This window comes from Silurus aristotelis (assembly GCF_946808225.1).
Source record: "Silurus aristotelis genome assembly, chromosome: 14".
Taxonomy (NCBI): Eukaryota; Metazoa; Chordata; class Actinopteri; order Siluriformes; family Siluridae; genus Silurus; species Silurus aristotelis.
The window spans coordinates 24870528-24897548 of NC_139587.1; the positions used below are offsets into that span (position 1 = coordinate 24870528).

The 27021-nt window shown below is 39.0% G+C and overlaps 1 protein-coding gene across 2 annotated transcripts; it reads left to right on the forward strand.

Moving 5' to 3' along the window:
* Positions 1-1716: 1716 nt before the first annotated feature.
* On the forward strand, positions 1717-25866 carry dnajc24 (DnaJ (Hsp40) homolog, subfamily C, member 24). Of its 2 annotated transcripts, XM_083561160.1 has the most exons (6): positions 1717-2088; positions 4134-4245; positions 12666-12804; positions 22417-22485; positions 24506-24646; positions 25176-25866. In XM_083561160.1, the coding sequence occupies exons 2-5, from the start codon at positions 4138-4140 to the stop codon at positions 24643-24645; spliced, it is 456 nt and encodes a 151-aa protein (XP_083417286.1). In that variant the 5' UTR covers positions 1717-2088; positions 4134-4137; the 3' UTR covers position 24646; positions 25176-25866. The 2 variants fall into 2 exon arrangements, with proteins under 2 accessions (XP_083417286.1, XP_083417287.1); XM_083561161.1 differs by lacking the exon at positions 4134-4245 and having other exon boundaries at positions 1875-2088.
* The last annotated feature ends 1155 nt before the right edge of the window (positions 25867-27021 follow it).

Consider the following 27021-nt stretch of genomic DNA (forward strand, 5'->3'; position numbering starts at 1 on the left):
TCTTATCTGACCACATGACTTTTTCCCATGACTCCTCTGGATCATCCAAATGGTCATTGGCAAACTTAAGACGTGCCTGACATGTGCTGGTTTAAGCAGGGGAACCTTCCGTGCCATGCATGATTTCAAACCATGACGTCTTAGTGTATTACCAACAGTAACCTTGGAAATGGTGGTCCCAGCACTTTTCAGGTCATTGACCAGCTCCTCCCGTGTAATTCTGGGCTGATTTCTCACCTTCCTTAGGATCATTGAGACCCCACGAGGTGAGATCTTGCATGGAGCCCCAGTCCAAGGGAGATTGACAGTCATGTTTAGCTTCTTCCATTTTCTAATGATTGCTCCAACAGTGGACCTTTTTTCACCAAGCTGCTTGGCAATTTCCCCGTAGCCCTTTCCAGCCTTGTGGAGGTGTACAATTTTGTCTCTAGTGTCTTTGGACAGCTCTTTGGTCTTGGCCATGTTAGTAGTTGGATTCTTACTGATTGTATGGGGTGGACAGGTGTCTTTATGCAGCTAACGACCTCAAACAGGTGCATCTAATTTAGGATAATAAATGTAGTGGAGGTGGACATTTTAAAGGCAGACTAACAGGTCTTTGAGGGTCAGAATTCTAGCTGATAGACAGGTGTTCAAATACTTATTTGCAGCTGTATCATACAAATAAATAGTTTAAAAATCATACATTGTGCTTTCTGGATTAATTTTTTTTAGATTATGTCTCTCACAGTGGACATGCACCTACGATGACAATTTCAGACCCCTCCATAATTTCTAAGTGGGAGAACTTGCAAAATAGCAGTGTGTTCAAATACTTATTTTCCTCACTGTATCTATCTATCTATCTATCTATCTATCTATCTATCTATCTATCTATCTATCTATCTATCTATCTATCTATCTAGTTTTTATCTTTTAGTCAATCCTAGTGATTAAATGGTTACAAAGCTGGGAGCGTTGCAGATGCAGTGTATTATGTAAATGTCCATGATTGGAGTAAGAGAGACGCTGGTGATCTTCTCAGCCATCCTGTCTATCGGCTGTAGGGTCTGGCTGATCTGAGATTAGCAGATCATATAATAATATTTCTATTATTATTTATAAAATAATAAGAAAAATATTCATGATGCAGTAACATGCTTCCTTGTTCAAAATCTATGATAGCATGATTTTATCATTTCAATTCTTATGACTGATCACATGAAGATAGTTATGGAGTTTATCAGGCTTCAATCCTGGAATTTTAATGAATCCCACACCTTTGGCTGTTTTAAATTAATTAGACATCTTCATGATATCACATGCAATGAAATGAGCTGGAGCGTGCAGATGTGTGGATTCAAAACTCACGGCTTGTTCTTAAATGCTGATCTGTCTGTCTGTCTGTCTATCGTAATCTATCTTCTGTTTGTTTACTTTTTTATTACTTACTGTCTGTCTGTCGTAATCTATCTTCTGTTTGTTTCTGTCTGTCTGTCTGTCTGTCTGTCTCTCTCTCTCTCTCTCTCTCTCTCTCTCTCTCTCTCTCTCTCTCTCTCTCTCTCTATCTATCTATCTATCTATCTATCTATCTATCTATCTATCTATCTATCTATCTATCTATCTATCTATCTATCTATCTATCTATCTATCTAATCATTTATATCTATCTAATCATTTATTGACTGTCCCCTTTGGATGTCGTATCGCCGTGCACGGCACTTCGTTTCCATAGAAACCGCGTGCTCCCGTCCTATAGTGTGTTACCATGTACGTCATCCGGGTAGAAACTTAAACGAAACGCTTTCTATTTTCTAAATGGTAAAACATATTTATATATTTAAAGTGCACAAATTAAGACATTTTCTAATTTTCTAATTCTAATATTTATTTACTGTGCAAAATAGTCTTACTCTAAAGAAGTGCATGGTATAATAAAACACACTGTGTTTCTACCGAGGCGGAAATGGTGGGACACCAAGGACGCTAAGCTGCCCATTAGCCTAACTAGCCTGTGTAGTTTGAGCCTCACCTGAAAAAGATGAAAATTCTCTTGACATGAGCTTCGCCTTCTCTTTTTCCTATTCCGAGTCCGAGTTCACTGTCACGGTTTGTAGAACTCCGCTTTAAGTATTTTTCAAACTGTTCTGTGGGTTGCTACGACGCTAGCTAGTTAGCATGCTAATCACTTGAGCTAGCAAGAGCATATGTGTGTGTGGAGCACTTACATTGTAGCATTATTTACTGTTTACGTGATAAACTGTCTGAATTAAGAAATGACCATTGCGGAAGGTTGTTTAGAAGTATGTATGTATGTATGTGTCTGTCTGTCTGTCTGTCTGTTTGTCTGTCTGTCTGTCTACCTACCTACCTTCCCAACTATCCATCTATTAGGGTGGGTGTGTGTATGATTGTCTGTCTGTCTGTCTGTCTGTCTGTCTATAGATTTTACTAATTGTAATTCTAATTTGCTGCTTTCAAAGTTTATGATCAGACCTACTATACGTGTGACTGGAAATGTCTACATCATAAACTTAATAAAAATTGGTTTTAGTGCCTGATAAACATACAAAGCCTGTCAAAAGTCAAGTCAAGTCAAGAGGCTTTTATTGTCATTTTCACTAAACACAGTAGTACACAGTAAAAATGAGACAACGTTCCTCCGGAACCCTGGTGCTACACTAAACAACATAGAGCTACAACACAACACACGCTTGGAAACAATTAATTGTTTAAGGTTTTTAAGAGACACATGTATGCGCCTTTTATTTATATGCAACAAACTATCATTACATATATATATATATATATATATAAATGTACAGATGTTTCACTGTATTTCCATTGAAAAATCCCCATTGGAACGAATAACGACTTTACCCACCCTTGCAGTTCGTTTCTCCAAACATTCATCTGAAACACTTTGCTATGCCTCATGATTTCTATCCTGCGGTCCAGTTTATCCCAGAGCAGTTCAATAAGATGTAGGAGTGCTGACTAAGCAGGCCATTTCACGATGGATACAACTTCCACTGTTTGCTCTCTAAATAAGGCTTACAGAGCTCGGACGTACGCTTCGGCTAGTTGTCTTGTCGCATGGTGAAGTTAGCTGCACTTTAGATGGAATCGCATGGTGTTGAAGTATGGAATGATCGCCATGTTGGGTACTTTCACTCGAAATGTCTGCAACCTTCTTTGCTCCAAAACAACCCCAAATCATTAAGCTTCCACCTCCATGTTTCACTGTGGAAGTGAGGCAGTCTGCTAACATCTTCTCTCCCAAGTTCTTCTGTTAGAGCCAAACATGTCTATGGACTCATTTGTCCACAGAACTTTCGTCCATCATTAAGTGTCCAATTCTTGTGTGTTTTTGCTGCTTGGAATATAAATCTGTCAAAACTACCGTAATTTCCGGACTATTAAGCGCACCCAAATACAAGCCGCACCCACTGAATTTTACAAAATTTTTATTTTGAACATAAATACGCTGCACCTGTCTATAAGCCGCAGGTTCCTACACTGAAACTAATGAACTTTAATCAGGCTTTAATGAAAGACAGTGACTGTTACACGGCTTGTATCTAAACAGTAGCCTACCAAGAAAGTCATTGTTCACTGTCTTCCTCCTTCCTTTCACAACTATTTCTCTCTGGAGATTTTCTTTTGGCATCGTCGTGCGTTTAAAAATCACCATCGGTGAAGCTTTTCTCCCGATGCTGTGCAGCTCAGAACACAGGTAAAGTGCATTTTTTCATGCCTGGTTGTTTTCAGTCCGAGTGAGCGGCACGTCAAACGTCAGAGGAACATCATCCATATTTATGATGTGGTGTGGCCCGATTCAGTGGGAGCGCATCTGATTTAATATAAAGAATTTCATTGATTTACCTGAACCCGTTTGGCAATTTCATTGGTCTAATGTTACGGGGCTCAGTTTTTTGTTTTGAAGCTTGTGAAACTGGGAAAAACCCCGGAAAAATCCATAAATTAACCTCTTCGCTGTTTAAGCCGCGGGGTTCAAAGCGTGGGAAAAATGTAGCGGCTTATAGTCTGGAAAATACGGTAGCTTATCAACACACTGTGCTACAGACCACTTTAGGTGATACTTGAAGGTGTGCAAAATGATCCTAGAGATGAATTCTTTATTTGTTGTACAGGAGAATGATGAATGCTCCGGATCTAGAGAAGAACTGGTACTCAATACTTGGTGCGACTCCTGTTGACGAGTTACAAGAGCTAAAACAGAAGTATCAGAGCCTGGTGCTGAAGGTACAGTGTTTTGTCTTAATACTCGTTTCAGAAAGATTTTTGAACGAATGTATGATTTCTGATTAGCATTATTATCTGATTAAAGCATCAGGAGTCACTTGCATTGAAACCTTATTCACAGGTCACATAAAAGCATCACACAGGAGAAGGCAGAAACACAGCCTACTCAAGTCCAGGCGTTTATTACACTTAAAAGTCTGTGCACACACCTGACCGTTGTGCTCATATGTTCTTGTTGAAGGTAGCATTTCAAAATTGGTCAATGTTTGCTCTTCTAATTAGCAACCCCTCTTCTTGGAAGGCTTTCCGCTACATTTTGGAGCAAGGCTGTGGGCTGAGATCACTGATTTTGAATTAAGACGTTGGTATTCCAATATAATCCAAAGGTGTTGAGGTAAGTTCTCTGTGAAGGATGTTGGAAAAACGTCTTCATGGAGCTCGCTTTGTGCAGAGGAACAGGTTTGGATGTTGTAGTTCCACTGAAGGGAACTTGTTTGGTAAAGACCACATGTGCATATGATGGTCAAGTGTCTGTTATTACTTAACATCTGGTGCCAATTTTTTCACATGGTCGGTCAGGTTTCCAGGCAATCAAAACTCGGGAATGGTTATCCAGTCACAATTTTTACTGGAAGCGGACCAATTAATCGGTTTTGCTGATTAATCGGCACTGGTAGTAATTGCTGGAACAATCGGCTTGGGCAAAAATCCATACCGGTAGTTTTCCGTCTTCCGGTTTGCTGTCATCAGGAGAGCGGCCTCTAGTGGCAAATCGCTAATGCCACGTGCTGTTTGTTTACACGCGAACGACACGCTGCACGGAGAGCGATATATTATACTTGTTTTTCATAATTTATTAATATATCATTATATTTATTAATTAATATATTCATATTTATTTACATCAACACATTTTTCCGAGTGTTTGTTTTCATCCTGTATCAATTTTAAAAACGATCGGTTGATTTAATTGTTTATTTTTACCCAGTGTAGGGCGGAGCCTGTTCAGTTTCGGAAAAATATGCGCTCTAACACAGAGACACCGAGACAACTGAACTCTGCCGATTACTGGTGAGAATAAGGCATCTCACAAGGCGTGAGATACGTATATATCCTGGCCACGTCCCAACGTATCTCTTTTCTGTTCTGGCACCGAGGTGGTCGAATGAAATTCCCCTAGATGTCCAAACAGCGGAGACCCTGGTTATCTTTAAGCGACGGTTGAAAACCCACCTCTTCCTGAAACACTTAAATTAACTTTGTAATCTAGTGTACCAGTGTAGATTTATTCATTGCTCGAGATTTAAAGCACTTTTGTACGTCGCTCTGGACACGGCGTCTGCTAAATGCCGCAAATGTAAATGTATCATACCGCTTACATGCTGCTAAATATTTGTAGTATCATCATCATCATCGTAAGATCGAAACGCCCCGAGTTACAATTATTAAGACTTACGTTTCTTTGATCTTCCTACAGGACGCATAGGAAGTAATTTTCGTAAATGAACTCTATAATATAAGCAAATGCAAGGTTATAACTGTTGGCACAGAAATTCTTAGGATATGAGAAATGTGAGAGAATGGCGTACCAAGTTTAGTGTTTTATTTAGCTTCACGACACCGTTTTGACCGATTTCTCAATGCCCAGTGAAGTCCATTCAGACAGATGAAGAGTGCCGAAAGAGTCACTGTAGAGCAAAACACTATTTATTGTGTCCTCATTAAATATACTAGAGCTTTTCTAGGAATATCAGGACACGTGGTGCACCAAAAAAGAAAATTCCCCCCTCCCTCACTGTGTGTGTGTGTGTGTGTGTGTGTGTGTGTGTGTGTGTGTGTGTGTGTGTGTGTGTGTGTGTGTGTGTGTGTGTGTGCATACTGTGCATTTGCAGTATTGTCTGTATTGTATGGACTGACATTAGGTGGCAGTAGCGTGATGCTGCTGGCCTTTCCCGTGGCCCCCGAGCATGGCGCGAGTGTGTTCCTCGGCCACGCGATGATGTATGGGCCGCGTCGGCGAGCGCTCTAAATTGGCCGGGCCTTTATATTGTGCTTCTGCTCTCCAAGCTCCATTAGGCCCAGTAAATGAATATTTTACAACGCGTGCAAAGGGACAGCAATTAAAGCGTGTAACTCCGGTGAGGAAGCAGGGAAAAGAGAGAGAGAGAGAGAAAGACAAAAAAAGGATGGGAGGGGGAAGAGATTGCAGAAGTGACGTTTCTCGTTCAGCACTGTATTTATGGCGAGCACCTGGACTCCGTCAGGTGAAGGTGCGAGAGCAGCCAAGTGGAAAACCAAAAGGGGGGGTGTATATTGACACATCACATGTCTTATATAGAGCAGTATGGAAGCCATTTCTGCCCTGACATATGTTAAACTTTACGCATGAGCGGATAGGAATCTTATTTTCACGGCTCCGTCGTGCATAATGGATGTCGATAATGAATATTTTCTTTAACAACTTCCGTTCGATTGCTTTTAATAGTATTTCAGCGTGACATTTCGACATTACGGCAGGCGCCCTTATGCAGATCGACTTACAATTATCTCATTTATACATCTTGGGCATTTGTGGTTTAAGGGCCTTATCTAAGGGCTTCAGAAGTTTAACCACTGAGCTACAACTATCACTATGACAATAGTCAAGTTTATTTCTATAGCAATTTTCAAAGCAGCTTTACAGAATTTGAGTTAAGGTGAGTGATGTGTGTTTATCCCTGATGAGCAGCCGTGGTGACTGTGGCAAGGAAGAACTCCCTTAGATGTTATAAGGAAGAAACCTCAAGAGGAACCAGACTCAAAAGGAAACCCATCCTCATTTGGGTGATATCAAGAGTGTGATTATAAATCTTTAAAACAATACAGAACACTGGAGAGTGAGAACTAACATGAGCACTGGAGTGTGTGATTATGAGTAATGTTCTTTCTACAGTCTTATACAGTCATTTGAGGTTATGTAGCCAGGAGCTACTGAGGAACTCATAAAATAGCTCAACATTTGAGATCATCATAAATCCAACACCAGCTTCTCCATGCCAGAGCCTTCAAACACTCAAAGTCGTCCAATGTCTAAACTCTTCATGAGGTGGAATCCAAAAGCGCTGGTACGTCTCTAGATGGTTCGGGATGTTTGCAGGGTCGGCATCTACTAATACTAATCTCATAGGCTTTGAGGAGCTTTTACATACTGTATACTAGTGATGCGCATCTCCATAACTGAGGCTGATGCGATTCGCATCTGGATGCATAGCCAAAGATACATATGAAGTAGCTACAATGTGATTCAATGCACTACAGTGCAAAGGAAATCATCTGATGCTATGCATTTTAAGTTTCTAGAGCGTTTTCCACAATGGACATTGTCTCAAAGCAGCTTTACAGAATTTAACAATCGAATGATGTGTTTATCTCCGCAATTCACTGTGCTACACTTTTATTTCTTTGGTTCAGACAGACATCATACACTTGCTTAAGTGCCTTCTCACTTCTATCGCATGCCCCTTTCATAAAACAGGTCCCTGTAGTGCAACAAAAAAAAAGATGAAATAAAACCAGACGTTCTTTTGCTGTTGTGTCTGCAGGAAGATGCAGCTCTACCTCTGCCATGTTAATCTATATTTTATGTGACCCTCAGAACACGCCTCGGTCTCCGTAGTGTTGCGATGCTTCATATTTACTTTAGGAGAAGCGGTGCTGAGAGAACGCGTTTAAGAAACAAAATTATTGGTCACTTTCTAAATAATACCACGGGCTGGTTTTCATGTTGGACAATATTTTCACGGACCGGCCTTTAAGGTGTGGTGGATAAATATAACAAAATAAAATGATACGACCGACATAAAAACTGGTATTTTCTAAATTTAATAATAAACGTGAATCTACTGTGTTGTTTTTTGTTCATTTTGCTCGCTTGGGGGTTTAAATTTAGCGGTAATGTATTATGTAGTTCCGGCCTGAGCAGCCACTTTAAGAAGGTAGAGGATGGAGGTAAGACATGTAACCGAGGCATCTTGACATGCATCAAGAGTGAGTCATAGACAGATGTGGCAGAGAGAATCCGGTAATTTAAATATAAATTTAAATCAAAATAAAACATCGTTCAGAATCAGATAATAAATAAAACAGAAATAATGTAAGTTATGTATTCTTTCTGTGCAGCCTGGTACCAATGGACCAACAGACCGGTGCCAATCTGTGGCCCGGGGTTTGGGGACCACTGCTCTATAATATAAATATATAAACCTTACATAGAATAAAATTTTTAACACCGAAAATATGTTCAAAACGATGCATCGCGATACAAATGGAAACTTGTAAAAGTCTGATGCACACTTTTTTTTTTTTTTTACTTTAAATCAATGCATCACCTTGTTTAAAATTGGATCCGACGCACCGATACGAATCGGTAAATTTTACCATCTCTATTGTACATACTCTACAGCTTTCTCTATCCACAGACTCATGGACTGTGTACCCCTGCTGGACAATAAAGCGCCCAGGGAGATGTTTGTGTTTCTGTATCCCTTCTCCTCACCGCAGGGGAATCTCTTGACTGCAGAGAGAGTTGGGAACTCTCAGCCCGAAGACTCACCTCTTGGCCGAGCGAGCCGAGAGTCATGCTGCTCGTGTTGCTTTGACGCTTTCCACCATCGGTGGCCTTTACCACAGACTGCTTTCCCTCTCAGGATGTTTTGTCGTGCCTTTAGTAGGTGTGACACGAACACAGCTGTGGCCGGATAGATGCTTGTTTACGGAACCTCATTCAGGAGTAGCATTTTTTTTTTTTTGCCAAGAAACCAAACAGACAGGAGTGGTACAGAGAAGCTGGTTTATCGAAGATATAACGATCAGTGCATTGTATTGTTTATAAATTCGACTTTCGATGAAATCGTTAGCGTTCCAGTTCTCCACTTTATCATCCAATAGAAAAGAACTCTACCCAGAGGTAGGACATTGGGATTTGTACGCCTAATGCCTTGATGTTGACACATGAGACCCTCGTGTGTTTTTGTTTTTCTAGTTTTTTCTATGTTTTTTTGTTTAGTTTTTGTTCTGACTCACCTACAAACTACCAAAACCCAGGGCCTGAATATTTCCTGCTTTTGGCCTACAGCTTGCTCCGAGTCTCTGATCTCCAGGCATGTTCCCACACCCAGCGTAAGTCAGTGTAATCCTCTCTGCAGGAGTCCCGTGTATCCGAGATCAACAGAATCAAAGGTGCTTATGATCGGACCGTTCTCGTAGCTTTAATTAAGAAGAGCTTGGACTGTGGCGAAGACGGAAACTTTGAACTCGAGACCTGAATTCTGCCGCGTTCAGGGCAGATCTAGTTCAAAAGCAGACTGAATATGGACGGCCGGTGTGTCCCTTTTAGAATCTGACCAGCAGATGTCCAAATTACTGGACGCTATCAGCATATCGGTGTTGATCGAAGAAGTCCGTAGAGTTTGATTTATCATCAGGTTCATCCTCAGGCATTGATTCCTTGTGTGCAAAAGGAGGCGGAGATGTCTTGGAAGAGACCACGCCCCGTCAGGATAGAAACGATTCATGGTGAAAGTGACAGAACGTTGTGGAGGTGCAGAATAACACAGACACTGATGATTGGTTTAATTCAACACTGTCTTGTTTTTTTTGGACAACTAATATTAAAATAAAGAAAGAAATATGAGAAAAAATGATCTGGATTTGCTGATATGGTTTAAAGCTGTATAAAGTAGTTTGGTGGTGTGGATCAGTAGGGCAGGTATCGACATGGAAATATCGACTCTCTCTTCATGGCAGAAAGTTTATATCAGTTCATCCCTAAATACAGTGTCATGTGGCTGTAGTGATCAGGCCCCTTCTCTTCTCTTCTCTTCTCTTCTCTTCTCTTCTCTTCTCTTCTCTTCTCTTCTCTTCTCTTCTCTTCGCTCCTCTCCTTTCCTCTCCTTGTTTCTTTTTTCTTATTTCTTCTCATTTCTTCTTTTTCTTTTTTTTTTTTTTTCCTGGTTATTATCTCTTGATTATTCTTTTTTCCACTAATTTTCATCTCCTTCTTTATGGCCCTTCTCTTCTCTTCTCTTCTCTTCTCTTCTCTTCTCTTCTCTTCTCTTCTCTTCTCTTCTCTTCTCTTCTCTTCTCTTCTCCTCTTTTGTCGGCTTCTTACTGTTTCCGACTGTATCGCTCTGATCCCTGAGATGGTTTGAAATAGATGTGAGTAGTTGACGGAGGCAGCAGGGAACGAACACACCCCCTCTATTCTCGTTCAGCCACAACGCAGGAGCGCTTCTTCACACTTGGCTCTGTGCATCGCTCGTCCATGACGCAGGGAGGAAGTTCAAAATTTGTGTAATAAAGACTGTGAAAACGCTATTAAATACATTACTCAAAAAATGCATTGAAGTAGTGGAGAAAGAAAATCATTTAAATGCAGGGCTGGTCTTAAAATTTTAATTAGTTCTTTTTTTTGTTTTTATTAATTTTTTTTAAGTAATTGCCTGAAATGATTAGTCGAAATCCTGGTTGCTTAAAATGAGAAATATAATTGCGGCAGACAGTAATTGGCCAGTCTGGGACGGATGGTTATTCGAGTCCACCGTAGTTGCCATGCATCATTGTTTGTGTTTGGCAGCAGATACAAACACGCACACAAGGAACGCTCTGTCTGTCACAGTGTAACTATTGGCCATTTCAATGCCTGGCAAAAAAAATTAAAAAAATAAATCAGTTTGTCCTACTCAACCTCTTCAGAATCTCTCATGAACCTGAAAAATATGACCATCAGGAGAAGACCATGTCCAGACCATGCTAACAGGAACGTTAGAAACACATTAGATCTCAAAGAACATCTTGATCATCTCCATATTTTTTTGGACCTGAATAAGCTGTGTAGTTTTTTCCTCATTATCCTTGGATTCAGGTTCTCGTCAATCTTATAATGATTTCTCATCTGCTCACAGAGTGAAAGACAAATACAGTGCCGCCATGGAGAAAAGTTTGTGGACACCTCAGCGTAAGATTGTGTGCATTTTGATCATCCCATTCTACATGTAGTCCCCAATTGCTCTTATAATAATCTCCACGCTTCTGGGAAGATGTTCCACCAGATTTTTTGGAGATTTGTGCTCGTTCAGTTACAAGGGTTTTAATGAAGTTACTGATGTAGGTGACATGAAGAGGCCTGGGGTGCAGTCAATGTTCCAATTCACCCAAAAGGTGTTCAATTGGGTTAAGATCAGAGATCTTCAGCAGGAGATCTTCCACTTCACCCCATGTAAAGTATATGTTCCTAGAGCTGGCACTGTTTGAGCACTGTCCAGGTTTGGGTCTCACAGTTCAAGTTAAGGGAAAATTTCATTCATCCAAAAAACATCCTAAAAAAACATCCTTGCTGTGTCGCTTGTTGTATAATCCTACTGCTGGTATATATGAGCTTTCAATGGACGATGGACGAAGTACACAAACCATGTAGTTAAATTAGAGATACTCTGTGTAAAATATGACTCCAGTAACAATAAAAGTGTACCTCATTTGATTCAAAGTATTTTTCTAGTCAAAAGTATTTGCCTTCAGATGTACTTAAGAATCCAAAGGCTATAATGTTCCTATTATTTTTGTCACATGACTCTTGTTTAATCAACTCAGTTTATGTGAAAAGACTCTAATGTGACTCAGTGCACCGATCTATTAATAGAATGATATTAATTAGTGTTTGACTAATTCATATTTATTAAAATGACCATGAGCCCAAAACCTTCTTTTCAATTTAATGAAAATCTTGCAAAAAAAAAGTTCCAATTCGAGTCTGGAGTTTCTTCCATCATTTATTTCTCTCAAAATGTTCTGCTTGATGTTGAATTGATTCCGAACCGTATGTTGGTGATAAGCAGATACACCAAGCGCCAATCAAAACCGGTTCAAAACAGAGCACGCGCCCTGATTGGTGGATTGCTGCGTGTTTGACCAAGGTTTTAGCCACTCAGAAATAAAAAGAAAATTAATGATTTTGCAAAATGTAGTTGAGTAAAAAGGAAGATTTTCACTTTGAAATGTAGTGAAGTTCAAGTAAAAGTCTCCCCAAACAAAAATACTGCAGTAAAGAAAAAAAAAAAAAAAGCTCCTTATTTACAGTGATGAATTACATTTATACTTCGGTACTGTCCACCACTGAGATTAAGGACTGCATAAAGTGATATAAACATCTTTGCATATAAATCTGCAAACAGCATTTTTTATGCTTGTAATTCATCTATTTTAAGATGAGAAATATTTTGTATTTTTAAAGAGATGAGGCTTCTGCTAATGTTTTTCATATGTAGTCGGTGCCAAATGTGTTTCTGTTATAAAGAACAGGACGTTATTGTAATATATTATAATAAATACTGCTGGTTAGATGTGTCTTTAAATAATGGTTGCGTGGCCTCTTTTCTCATTGGTAGTTTCATCCAGATAAGCAGAACCCTGGCCTATCAGAAGAGGAGGCGGGGCTGCAACTGCAGAGGTTCATAGAAGTGGACCAGGCCTGGAAGATCCTGAGCAGTGAGAAGAGCAGAAGAGAGTTTGACCTGCAGCTGCGTGGTAGGTTCCTTCTGCTTCTGCTGAAACAAGGTCACATGACGTCACCAGCAGCAGCCCAGTGTGCAATCTGACTCTCATAGTTTATTAAAGGAGCTTTTTTTTCAGACGAGGAATGGAAATAAAGTTCACTTTGGATTGGAGCTTGAGAACCTATTGTAGGGAAAATATAACAAAGTAAAGGGTTTTTGGTATGCACTGATGAGGAAATCCTCACTGGGTTGCCAGATTGCTTTATTCTTTTTATGCCACAGTATGTTAATGAAATTATCTCCACTATAAACAGCCATTTCTTCACTTAGTCTACAATTATAAGAGAAAAAAAATGGCCTGAAGAGTTACCCGGCCTGTGACGCTCGAGCCTTCTGATGATCCGCAGCAGAGGGTGGAGTTATGAGTCAGTTGCTCAGAAAGGTCAGACAAGAAAAAACCTGGCTGTTAACTGGGTTGATTCAATTAACATAATTATTCTCCATTAAAGTTTTTCTTCTTCATCTGCAACAATCTAAGCAATATTTATTCGATTTCTGTGTATTTAAAACTGACTTTGTGAAACACTGATCAGGAATTCGAAATAAAGATACAGATGAACACATTCATCTGTATGGGATGGGGTGTTATGGGAAACATAGCACATTTAAAGATGTGCAGCAGAACATTCGCCCTCGCTCCCACTAAACCAGAGACAGAGAGAGGGAGAGGGAGGGGGAGAAAAAGAGAGAGGAAATGTAGGTCAGGTCTATCACACATGGCCTATTCTTATATGAAGTGATAGGCTGTGTCTCTCCCCACTTGCCTGAGGAAAGAGCTCCCCTAGTCCTCCATTACGAGCTTCAATAAATGTAGGCACCGTTATGGGTGGGGGCCGTCTTTAGGGATGGGCATCTAAGTGTCCTATTTTTATTTAAGATTAAAAAAATAAAAAAAACACATTATGAAAGCTTTTTATATAATAATATTTAAAATTGTATATCTTATATATAATAGTGTAATATATATTTTGTACTATAGATTATATAATATACAATAAATGAAATAAATAATTAAAGCATATATATATATATATTGGACACACCTTCTCATTCAAAGAGTTTTCTTTATTTTCATGACTATGAAAATTGTAGATTCACACTGAAGGCATCAAAACTATGAATTAACACATGTGGAATTATATATGGAATTATATACATAACAAAAAAGTGTGGAACAACTGAAAAATGTCATATTGTAGGTTCTTCAAAGTAGCCACCTTTTGCTTTGATTACTGCTTTGCACACTCTTGGCATTCTCTTGATGAGCTTCAAGAGGTAGTCACCTGAAATGGTCTTCCAACAGTCTTGAAGGAGTTCCCCGAGAGATGCTTGGCACTTATTGGCCCTTTTGCCTTCACTCTGCGGTCCAGCTCACTCCTAAACCATCTCGATTGGGTTCAGGTCCGGTGACTGTGGAGGCCAGGTCATCTGGCGCAGCACCCCATCACTCTCCTTCTTGGTTAAATAGCCCTTGATGCCTTCAGTGTGACTCTACAATTTTCATAGTCATGAAAATAAAGAAAACTCTTTGAATGAGAAGGTGTGTCCAAACTTTTGGTCTGTACTGTATATATATATATATATATCGATCGCAATTAAATATGTTTTAATTATTTCTTAAATTGCGATTAATCACAACTTAATCCTACATTTTTATCTGTTCCAAATGTCCCTTGAATTTTTCAACTTTTCAAGTTTTCAATGCTCTAATCAACATGGCCATGGACAAATATGGATGTTTTAATGCAAATGTATGTTTATTATTAGTGAGACCAAACTCAACATAGAGCACGAAGACACAATATACTTATAATTGTAACTTGTAAAGTAATTATGGGGTTTTAAATGACAAATCATTAGGATTTGAGACGTAGCGCAAAACTTTATTAGTAATTAAAGATTATTTTTTGGTGGAGTAAAAGAATAATTTATTTTATATATATGTATATATAGTGTGTGTGTGTGTGTGTGTGTGTGTGTGTGTGTGTGTGTGTGTGTGTGTGTGTGTGTGTGTGTGTGTGTGTTGTATATATAGTCTGGGTTTTCCAGTGTAGTTCAATATGGACAAGGAGATTTAAATCTCGTTTTTTAATGAAAAAACACTTTTACAAATTAAAGTGCAATAGCAAATAAAAGAACACTACAACCTATGACTTGAGTCTAATGAAAGTTATGCACTTTCACAGTGTGTGTGTGTGTGTGTGTGTGTGTGTGTGTGTGTGTGTGTCTGAGTGTATATATACACTGTATTGAGTATTGGGTCACCTTGTCATAAGTATGGTATGCGATTTTTCAGCACTGCATTCCACATTAAGTTCTTTTTATTCTTATAATTCCCTTCACTCTTCTGGGAAGATGTTCCACTAGATTTTAGAATGTGCTTATGGATATTTGTGTTCATCAGCCACAATCAATTATGAAAGGCAGATACTGATGTAGGTGAGGAGACCTGGGGTGCAGTCAGCGTTCACATTCTTTCGAAAGGTCTTCAGTAGGAATGAGATCAGAGCTCTATATCAGGCCACTCATGATCTTCCTCTCCAAAGCATGTAAACCAGATCTTCAAGGAGCTCACTTTGTGCACAGGGGCATCGCCATGCTGGAACAGGTTTGGGTTTCCAAGTTTAAGTAATTGCTAAATTTTATTATAGCGTCATCTAAAGACGTCCTGTACAATTGAGTGCCTCCAGATTTGTGGTAACAGTTTGGAAAAGAACCACATATAGCAGGAAAGTTCAGGTGACCCAATATATATATATATTATGAATTTTCTTTTTTATAATAATCAAAAAGGTTTTTATATAAATACCAATTTAAATTTTTATATAAAATATCAATTTTGTTAGTATTATTATCATTATTGCTCTGTCCCACTCTAAGGTATTAGTGTGAAGGTTACAGGTAGTAACTACTCTGATTGAATCTCCTGCAGCTCTGGGACTGCATGATGGATTCGGCTGTAATTAACGCTCAGATTGATCCGAGCTCAAAGCGTGTGCTAATCCGGGCCTAACTGAAGCCTGCAGTGGTTTGCTTCACAGCTAATTGTGAGTAGTTATTGACCAGCAACCGTTTGATCTCAGCTTCAGTGGCTCGAGGAGAAGAGCGCATTGTTGTTCTTTAAACGTGACACCGATTTCAATGCTATATTTCAACGAGCTGTTCTTTATAGAAGAATATGAATGAACGGGGTATTAGTTAATTGCTGATTGAAGGCGTGGTGCATTAAAACATGTGATTACATGTTATTTAATGTCTAGGATTTAGTTTTTTTTTTTTATATATACAGTGGGTACGGAAAGTATTCAGACCCCCTTAAACTTTTCACTCTTTGTTATATTGCAGCCATTTGCTAAAATCATTTAGGTTCATTCTTCTTCCTCATAAATGTACACACAGCTCCCCATATTGACAGAAAAACACAGAATTGTTGACATTGTTGCAGATTTATTAAAAAAGATAAACTGAAATATCACATGGTCCTAAGTATTCAGACCCTTTGCTCAGTATTTAGTAGAAGCCCCCTTTTGATCTAATACAGCCAGGAGTCTTTTTGGAAAAAGATGCAACAAGTCTTTCACACCTGGATCTGACACTGATAATGCACAGATGGAATGCACACACTCCACTTTGTGTTTATTCCAAAGGTGTTCAGTGGAGATGTGAAGGTCAGGGCTTTGCGGTGGACACTACAGTTGTTCCACCTACATACCTTTACATACCATCGTCTTCATGAAGCTCATTTTGTGCTTGGGGGCATCATCATGCTGCAACATATTTGTGTCTTGTAGACTAATTGAAAGCGAAATTGTCGTGTTACAGCACATACACGCTTCAGGCGTAACATTATGGCATTATAATATTATGAGCGGTGAGTTGAATAGCACTGATGATCTCTTCATCATGGCACCTGTTACTGGGTGCATATATTTATTAGGCAGCAAGTGAACATTTTGTCCTCAAAGTTGATTTTAGAAGCAGGAAAAATGGGCGAACGTAAGGATTTGAGCGAGTTTGACAAAATTGTGACGTCTAGACGACTGGGTCAGAGCATCTCCAAAACTACAGCTCTTGTGGGATGTTCCTGGTCTGCAGTAATCAGTTTCTATTAAAAGCGGTCCAAGGAAGGAACAGTGGTGAAGCGGTGACAGGGTCATTGGCCTCCGAGGCTCATTTATGCACATGGGGAGCGAAGGCTGGTCCAACAGACGAGCTCCTGTAGCTCACATTGCTGAAGAAGTAAATGCTGTTAATGCTCCATTAGTCACCAATGTTATGCTCGATTGGTGGTCATAATGTTCTGCCTGGTTGGTGTATAGACGTTATATACAATTGTGTGCTTCAATCTTTGTGGTAAAAGGTTGGGCACAGAACTATATATCAGTGTGATGTTAAGGAGTCCACTTACTTTTGGCTAAATAGCATATTTTCAGAATCAAAATCAGAATGCTTTATTGTTCCCACAGGGAATTTGTTGGGTTGCAGTTGCTCACAGTAAAATGAAAGTAAAGGTTAAGTAAAGATTAAAGTCAAATAAAATATACGAAATGTTAAATAATCTTTACATATTAAGTTATATATTTAGTTTCGATGCTGTACAATGAATGAATTACCAATTTTATTGACGTGCTGCATGGAATGTGTAGCAGCAGAAAAAGTCACTACAATGATACAATGCAAGTTATTGCACATGTAACAATTATTACGATTATTATTGTTATATTGCACTGAAATGATTTCACATAACTGCCCAAGATATTAATATTATACTTATTTTGATATTAATATGATACAGAAATTTTGTACTGCAAGGCCTGTGTGTTTCTTTGTTATCGTTTGTGCGCTCGTGTTTGGTTTGTTTTTAGTCTTGTTTTAGCGCCCTTCTTTTTTCTTTTTTTATCTCAGGCTTTTGCGCACTCATTCTTCGTAATGACTATTCGTTTTAGCTGTCAGCATCATCTCACCGCTAAATAAACACTAGCTGTGACAGCGCTGCTCTTCGGGCCCATTTCTTATGATCGCTCTCATCCAGAACCAGAACTCGGTGACCCGCGTGGACCCACGCCGACACCGCTGTACCATCAAACCTCTTATTGGAGTTTAATGGTCTCTCTCTCTCTCTCTCTCTCTCTCTCTCTCTCTCTCTCTCTCTCTCTCTCTCTCTGTCCACAGATCTGTCACGATTAGCTTAGAAACGTTCCTTGATTGATGCCACCTAGTGTACCGAAGATGTACTGCATTGTCATTTACTCTAATGACACATTTTTTGTGTGTTGACCAATCAACTGCTTTTGTGTGGTTACTAGAAATGTGCATCTCCATAACTGAGGCCAATGATAACCCTAGATTCGCATCTCGAATTCATAGCCTACGATACATACATACTTACATACATGCGATTCACCCCTCTTACAAAGCAGTGAGATCCTATTTTGCTTCAATTTAACGCAACGCAATTCAATGCAATTCCATTGAATGGAAACAATATGATAATTCGCAATTCAAGATAGACACATAGTTAATTCTACCGCCTGGCCCTTTCACAAACATGCCCTTGTAGTGCACAAAGAAAAATGATATTATAAAACCAGACGTACTTTTCCTGTTCTGTCCCCAGTAAGACGCAGCTCTACCTCTGCCATGTTAATCTGTATTCTATGCGACGCTCAGTACACGCCTGGGTCTCCGTAGTGTTGCGATAAGTCACATTCACGTAGCAGCAGCGGTGAAAGAAATAATAAAAGTAGAACACATCTACTAATATTTAGATATAAATAAATCCGTTTTAACCGAAGCAAATATATGTAAAAAAAAAAATAATAATAATACAATTATGCTTAGTGATACAAATGCTAACTTGTATCCGATGCACACTTTTATTTTTTATTTTTATCATTGCATCACATCGCAGCGCCTTTTATACCGATGCACAGATGCGAATTGCTGAATCTTACCATCCCTCGTGGATTCACTATCAATTCTGTTGAGCTGAAAAGTTGAGGGAGGGTTAGAGTTCGCCCTGATGTTCTTTCAAATGATAAAGTTTGTAAACCGAAAGATTATTCTTGCTAGGGTTTTTTTCAATAGCTAATTTATTAAAATAATGAACATAGTGCTTGTTTAGCTATTTGCTGACACTATCTACAGACTAAGCTAGCGAGATGACGCAAGCCAACCACCAAAAAACAACGTAAACCTCCACAAGTACTGTTTTTCCTAATTATCCATTTTTACTGTTTAAAATCTTTGTTGATTTTGCAATTCTGATTGGTAGAAGGTGTTGAATTATTTTGTATACCAGAAGCTCTGTTCACTTTAAGCCATAGGTTCATAGCAGTAAGCGTTCCCATAGTAACAGCTAATTCACAAAGGCTCGTATGTGAGTAAAAATTCATCATTAATATGCTGTTCGAATTCTATGTAATGTTGATATGGGAGGCGTCTCCAGTGTCAGCACTTTGTAAAGCTTTCGTTTTTGCTTTTCTGTTGGGGTTTGTTTGGATGATCTGAAACTGGGAGACCCAAACTTGACCATGCCCCTGTGCACAAAGCCAGCTCCATGAACATATTGTTCACCTGGGTTGGAGTTGGAAGGTCTTGAGTGGCCTGCTTTAGAGCTATAAACCCCATTAAACACCTTTGGGATGAATGTGAACGCTGACTGGAGCCTCAGGCCTCCTCACCTCACCCACATCAGTACCTGATTTTACTAACACCCTTGTGGCTGAATGAGTGCAAATCTCCAAAAGAAATTAAGTGAAACATCTTCCCAGAAGAGTGGCTGTTATTATAAGAGAAAATTTGGACTAAGTGTGGAATGGGATGTTCAAAAAGAAGGACATACCAATTTTAAGGTATGGTGTCCACAAACCTTTGTCCATATAATATGTGGATAAATGATGGATGGATGGATGGATGGATGGATGGATGGATGGATGGATAGATAGATGGAATTCTTGTGTGATTAAAGACGTTCGCAAGACAGCATTTAGACAGAGTTATATGCAGTTTGTAACTTGTCTGTACATTCACAAAGATTTGTCTTTATGGAGGAGAAATTAATAAATATGCTGTTGTAGAATAACTAAAACGTTCGAACCTTCAGTTCAAATTTCTGTGGGGATAAGTGCAATAAAACGAACAATAAGTTTGGCTATATCACACCACCACGTCAGAGAAATTTCCTCATAACATCTGGCCCCAAAGGGTTTAGTAAAATTTTTCTTCATAATGCCACTTATAGCCAAACCCACAGAAATATCTCGGAATAGTGCGATTTTTTGACGACAAATATTCGCAAGTATCGGCGCCAACATATCTTGTAGCACCCGCTAGAGTGACTAAAACGTGTCCTGCAGGAAAGGAAGTGAAAAAATTGATACAAGTTCATTCAGACATTGGGATTGTGAGCTTTTGTTTGGAAAAATGCCTGGCCTCGATCCTGCCTTGTTCCATACATTCATCATTACGCTCTTCATATATCCGCGGTGATAAATATGCACGGTGCCTTGATGGCTTAACGAGTACGTTTCACTAATTCGAGCGCCGTACACGTGAAATACATTTCCGTCGAGCCTTTTGTTCGACACGTTTTTTTTATGGGTTTTTTTTTCATCTGCGCCTTCCAACCATTTTTTTTTTTTTGACGACCCGGGAATTAATGGTGCAAATTTCTTTGCCGTATTTTAAAAATGAGATGCAGCCCAAACTGTAATGGCGCGCTCAGGGCACTCTCCGGGCTAATTAAAGGCAAACATGTTGAAAAGTGGCACAGGACGTGCTAATTACCGTTCTCTCACAACGGCTGAGGGTTTTTTTTTCTTTCTTCCCAGGACGTGTTACATCTCAGGATTTCGTTCTTTCTCATTTTTTCTTTTTTTTTTTTGGCTCCTGTGACAATTAATTGTCATGTTTCATATTTTCATATTCAAGACACTATCTTTCACACCATTAATATATATTCAGATTTTGTGACAGCTCTTTTTTTTTATTGGTGGAGCCTCCAGGGATTCTGTTGGTGCTTCTGGTTCGGTCCTGTGGCCTTTTTTTTTTCTTCTCTTTCTCTCTCTTTGTTTTGGGTGTTTGAATGACACAGGCATGGGAGATATGTTCCTCTAATGCTTTTCACTGCAAAATGTCATAAACTTTTGAGGAACTCTGGGATTTTAAAAGAAGAACTATGCAGTTCCTTTGGTCACTCCAGTTACACAGAGATTATGAAGCAGGAACAGTTTGCCAGCTGTGCCATGGTGCTTCTGATATAAATCAAATGCTATGTAAATGGCAACTTGTGATGCATTACTACCCTGAAGCTGATTATTTTCCTAAAACAGCATGCCCCAGAGTGTTATGTTTTGGCTAGTCTGCATTCAGATGCAATTCAATCGTTCAATTTTGCACATCATGCGAACAAATTGCGAATGCTTTGGTACATTTGATTTAATTGGTTGTTTCTGTGATTGTTGAGATGTTCCTTTAGATTTTCTGAAGATTTGTTCTCATTCAGACACAAGGGTGTTAGTCAAGTCAAGTGGGTGAGGTAAGGAGGCCTGGGGTCCAGTCAGCATCCCAATTTATCCCAATATGGTTGGTGGTTTAAAGCAGGAGATCTTCCACTCCAACCTATTCAAAGCATATCTTCATGGAGCTGGCTTTTGTGCACATTGTCATGCTGGAACAGGTTTGGGTCTCCTAGTCCGAGTGAAGGGAAACTTTCATGCTGCTTCATCCAAAGACGTCCTGTACAATTGTGTGCCTTCAGCTTTACGATTACTGTCTGGGAAACAACCACATGGCTGGGAAAGTCAGGTGTCCCAATACTTTTCTCCATATAGTGTATATTATACTGTTTTTATTTAAATAGTATTAACATGTGGGCAAACATGTGGGCATCAGTTCTTTGCTTGAGTTATTGAATACAAAATTGTTAAACCTGTTGTGAATGTTAAATTTCTATTACACTCTTTTGTTTTTGTAAATGTGTCTCGAACCGATGAATTGCGTAGATGCGATTGGCGAGAGACGAATTTCTGAAAATGAATGAGCAACCAGGAAATGAATAAACACCAGTACAGTGCAGTAAAAGTGCGAATCCTGTCCGGTCTCTTGCAATCAATATCCCACTTACACTTATGTGTACATTTGTGCTGTTGGAATTCATAGACGCCAAACACAAGAAATTCAACCTTGTGCATTTTCAGTCTTTGCGATCCAAACCGTTTACACTGAAACCGTGCGACGTCATAAATGAAAACATGACAAAACATTTTGACGATCTTGTTTGTGAACAACTACAAAAGGAAATAAAATGGCAGTTGACACAAATCCTACAGGCTTTTGCAGGTAATCCGTCGTGTTGCGCCGTTTGTACTAATTGTTCTGAGAAATGCACCTACTGGTTTGCAAATATTAAAAATGATTAGAGAAATGCTCTAAAGCAACTGTAAGCCATCAGGTCGCTTTCTTTTCTATTATAATTATATCTGCAGACGTTTTTTTGAGCTCGAAAGCTTTAATTAGCAGACTGCGTTCTAGGAAAGGTTCAGGCCTATAATCGTGTGTTTGTGTGTGTGTTTGTGTGTAGCATATGAACTGAAACAAAGCTGGCCGCTGGACGCCTGCATTACGCTGGAGGACATGAACTGGGACAGCGGTGAGTAAAACTACATGAGAAATGTGAAATATATATGCTGTACAAACAGTATCCACTGTTCTGGGAAGATGTTCCACTAGATTCTGTGGAGATGTGCGCTCATTCATCCACAAGGGTGTTAGTAAAGTCAGGTACTGATGTAGGTGAGGTGAGGAGGCCTCGGGTGCAGTCAGTTCATCCTGAAGCTGTTCAATAGGGTTCATAGGTCTATAGTAAGACCACAAGATCTCCAAACCATGTAAAGCAGATCTTTATTCAGATTGGTTTTTCATGCTGGAACAGGTTTTCCAGTTTCATGCTGGAACAAGTCTCCCAGTTAACGTTCATCCAAAGACGTCCCATACAAGTGTGTGCCTTCAATTTGGTGGTAACAGTTTGGGAAAGAACCGCACATGGCTGGAAACGTCAAGTGTTTCAATACTTTTGTCCATCTAGTGTAATGGTTATCATTTTTAACAATAAAAGATATAGTACAGAATCTAATGGCAAACAGTAGCGTTGTGTTAAAGTGTTCAAGCCGAGATCAGGTAGCTCAGGTCTGCACTGCTCCCTGGAACATCCCAAAGCCTCGACCAGACCAAAGCTCTCAGGGAAACAAGAGTATCCAGTAAACATACTGCTGATATCCGACTATAAGATATGAAGCTTGTTGGAGAAATGGAGATCAAGATAGCTACGATTTCAGTGCTTCCAAGGTTTATATATCTGGCTATCAGATTATTATGGAGGTATAGTGGTGCTATAAGCACTTGAGTATTGCTTGTTGTAATAATATTATTTATGATTATGCATCCTCAATGAGTTTATTTACTTTTATAATGTAAATGTTGGTGATCAAACATTGAGTATTCAACTCAACTCGGTTTTATTAGCGCTTTTCACAATCGACATTGTCTCAAAGCAGCTTTACAGAATCTAAGAATTATAGAACAAACTCCACTTCTTTTTAAATTGATGTGTATTTAACCCCTGGTGCAACTGTGGTAAGGAAAAACTCACTTGGATGGAATGAGGAAGAAACCCTGAGAGGAACCAGACTCAAAAGATGAACCCATCTTAACCTGGGTTATTTTATAGATCGTTAAAACATTACAAACACCGCAGAGTGACAAATGTCATGAGCACCGGAGTGTGTGATTATGAGTAATGATCTTTCTACAGTCTTATACAGTGAGGTGGAGTCGTGGAACCAGGAGCTCCTGAGCAACTCGTACTGTAAATTAGCTCAACATCTGAGATCATTATGGATTCTACACCAACAACGAGTCCGAAATCAGAATCGAAAGTAGATTTGAATCAGAGGCGTCATGAAGCTTTCGGTTTATCTCGTTCTCCTCCTTTGGTAGCAATTTGGTAACGATTTTGCTTTGGAAACAGCGATAAAGAACAGTTGTGTAGCAGTTTTTTTCGAGAACGTGTTTCATATACTGAAAAACCCAGATGGATAAATCGGTAAATTTTCCAATTTAAAATCGTTTTATTTGTTTTTCAATACTGTTAATATTGTTTTAACTCCATTGCGTAAATTTCTTATAGCTATTTCATTTCTTAACCATTCATTTCATTGGCAGGCTGTTTGAAATGAGTTTAATGTATAAATATTTTCTTTCTTTACTGTATCAACATTTTGGACTAAAAAGTCCAAATATAGGGAACATTTTTGTTTTCATCATGACAATAAAGGAAGTAAATATCCCACATTGGGTAAAAGTGCCTGACTATTAAACACCATACAGCGTAGGAACTGTTATGTTTACTAACATAACACTATTCTGGTTACACCATTAAAACACTCATTCATTACACACACAAATATATATATATATATATATATATATATATATATATATATATATATATATATATATATATATATATATATATATATATATGCACATCGAGGGCCTATTTCCACTGGAGCTCTATACCAGATAAGAAAGTGCTCTCTTCACATTGACATTGACATTTGGCACCCTTTGAAGACTGCAGCGCTCTAATCGATATCTCACCTCCGTTCCAGAGAATGAGTGTTACTCGTACAGCTGCCGCTGTGGTGGCGAGTTTCTCCTGGAGAAGGAGGATGCAGAGGGTGACGAGGGTGCCGCCGTCGTGTGCTGCGACACGTGTTCCCTCAGCATCGAAGTGAAGAGAGCTACATGATGTAAGCGAAGGAATTTGTTTTTCCCTCGACGCAATGAACTCGTCAACCTGGTGTTTCAGTGTCGCTCTTTAATCAGAGCTCATTATCCGATACACGAATGTAGTGCTGAGTGATAGATTTTGTCAAATTTTATACAATTGTGTTAGTTTAAATTATTATTTTTGAATGATCGAGTATAGCTATTGATATAGTAATAATCTGGTGCTTATAAATGTAAACATTTTGTGGTGAATATTCACACAAAGCCTACTGTAAAAAATATCTCATTAAGAGTATATTTTTAAAAATTCTATTTTGTACACTATCAATATAATTCAGTTTCATGGTGCTTCTAACAATAGAAAGTGTCTCGAAGCAACTTTACAGAGATAAAGAGATTTATAAAGTTGTATAAAATAATGTATATGTTTAGTGCCTATAATTTTGTTCCTTATCATTTTCAGAGTATTTATGATTCTTTTTGTTTTTATTTTTTTTATACTTTATTAAATTGTTACATATATTGTTGTTGTTTTTTCACATATCTCAGTGATTTAGGAAGCTGGAGTCAAGTGCGCAGAGTCGGCCACGTTACCGGAGCACAGAGGGTTAAGGGCCTTGTTAAGGGCCCCAATACTGGGGCTTGAACCCACATCCTACTGATCAGTAACCCAGAGCTTTAACCACTGAGATACCACCTCCCTGTCTTTATCCCTAATGAGCGAGCCAGTTGTGACTGAAACCTTGAGAGAAACCAGCCTCCTCATCCTTATCGGTGTGGCACTGAATGCCATTACAGTTTCATCGTTGTTGAGGTGTACTGTTCAGTATTAAGTGCTTAGATGCAGAACCGTTCATGATCCTGAGCCATTGTAGTTGACTGTCCAAATCCATCCTCAAAGTTCATAACTTCATCGATCTTTAGATCTTTTTTACTGTAATTTAAAAATTCGGTCACATCTCCTGAAACGCAAGGCAACCCCCCTATCCAGAAATTATTTCAATAATTACATTCACTAAAATTTAAGGACATTTTATATTTAAATTTTTTTTGATGAGTCGACACTTCAATTCTCATGTATTTCTAGCAACTCTGTTAGGAATTGGGTCATGTTATTCTCTTTTCTAACAGCCCTCTGGTTATTTTCTCCAAGCTCTTCATGCCTTCACCCAGCTGTGTACTTACATAGCTCAACAACCCTTTTCAACTTTACTTGTAAATAAATACGTTTTGGAACGAAGTCACAAACTGTCTCAGCATTTTGTTTGCAGAAGCAATTTGGATTTGTTTTGTTTGGTCTTTTCTTTTAATTTTCCCTCCTCATAATATTCAAGGGGATCCGTGGAGTTTGAAGGAACAAGGTCACGGCTTGATTAAGACTTCAAACGCAGTCATTAGGCTGTTCGGAAAAAATCTGTCCTCTCGCAGAAAAAGCGGCTTGAGCAGAATAAAAAAAGTGCTTTTCATCAGCGTCCCCTCCTGAAGCCGGACCTGCCAGTGGGCCTGCAGCGGACCGAACCCTAATCCATACTGACATCAATTAGGGATAATCTCGTCACTTTTAGAGAGGGGGCTTGTCAAAGCTCTAATTAAGTATGCTGTCCACCCAACACCCCCAACCCCAACATCCCCCTTTGCCCGATACATGTACGTAGAACAAATAGCAAGCCAGTGACTGACATGTTTGTAGTATATTTGTGAAAATCTCAGCTTTTCATTGGGCCTTGATATTAATATGTAGGTGAAATAATTATACAGTATTTTTTTATTATATTGCCTGAAATGTTTGATTCACAGATGAATGTGCAAGCTTTCGATCAAGACACGGGTGCAGGGTGATACAAAGAACCACCGGCGTGAGGAACTCGAGAAGTTGTCGTTCTGTCAGCACTTGGTAGAGCTGGTGCAAATGGGTTTTCCAAAGACAAAAAACAAGATTATAATTTCATTTTTAGCATCTTTCCATTATATTGGAGAATATTTGGATTTTTGTGGAATCCAAGGTTCACCAATAGACACAGAAGTGAGATTAGGGCTGATTTCTTTCTAGACCAGACTGTAGCCTCGTGGAGCGTCTAATTCTGGGTTCACACGGCACGCTTTTTACAGTCCTTTGTTCCATGTCACACAGTAGGATCTCAGTTCTCATAATGTCAGACTGTACGACAATACGTCACACGTTCAAAGCCACGTTTTCTCGTTAATGTTATCCAGCGGCAAAATAAAACAACCTGTAGCGTTTATTTGATTCATGACATGTCTTAATAATAATAAAAAATAGTCATGTAAACTCTACTTATTCCTCTGTAACTTAATACATTTCTTTTCTTCCTGTTTTGTCCACTTGATTAGTTTCTATATTTTTTCCTGAGGTGGTTTGAAGTTGCTAATTGCG

What these genes read in the sequence shown, in the direction of transcription:
- dnajc24 (XM_083561160.1), top strand. Translation starts at nt 4,138, where the DNA reads ATGATGAATGCTCCGGATCTAGAGAAGAACTGGTACTCAATACTTGGT. An exon ending in ATCAGAGCCTGGTGCTGAAG is followed by an intron (nt 4,246 to 12,665) that starts GTACAGTGTTTT and finishes TCTCATTGGTAG; the next exon opens with TTTCATCCAGATAAGCAGAA. An exon ending in GGACATGAACTGGGACAGCG is followed by an intron (nt 22,486 to 24,505) that starts GTGAGTAAAACT and finishes CCTCCGTTCCAG; the next exon opens with AGAATGAGTGTTACTCGTAC.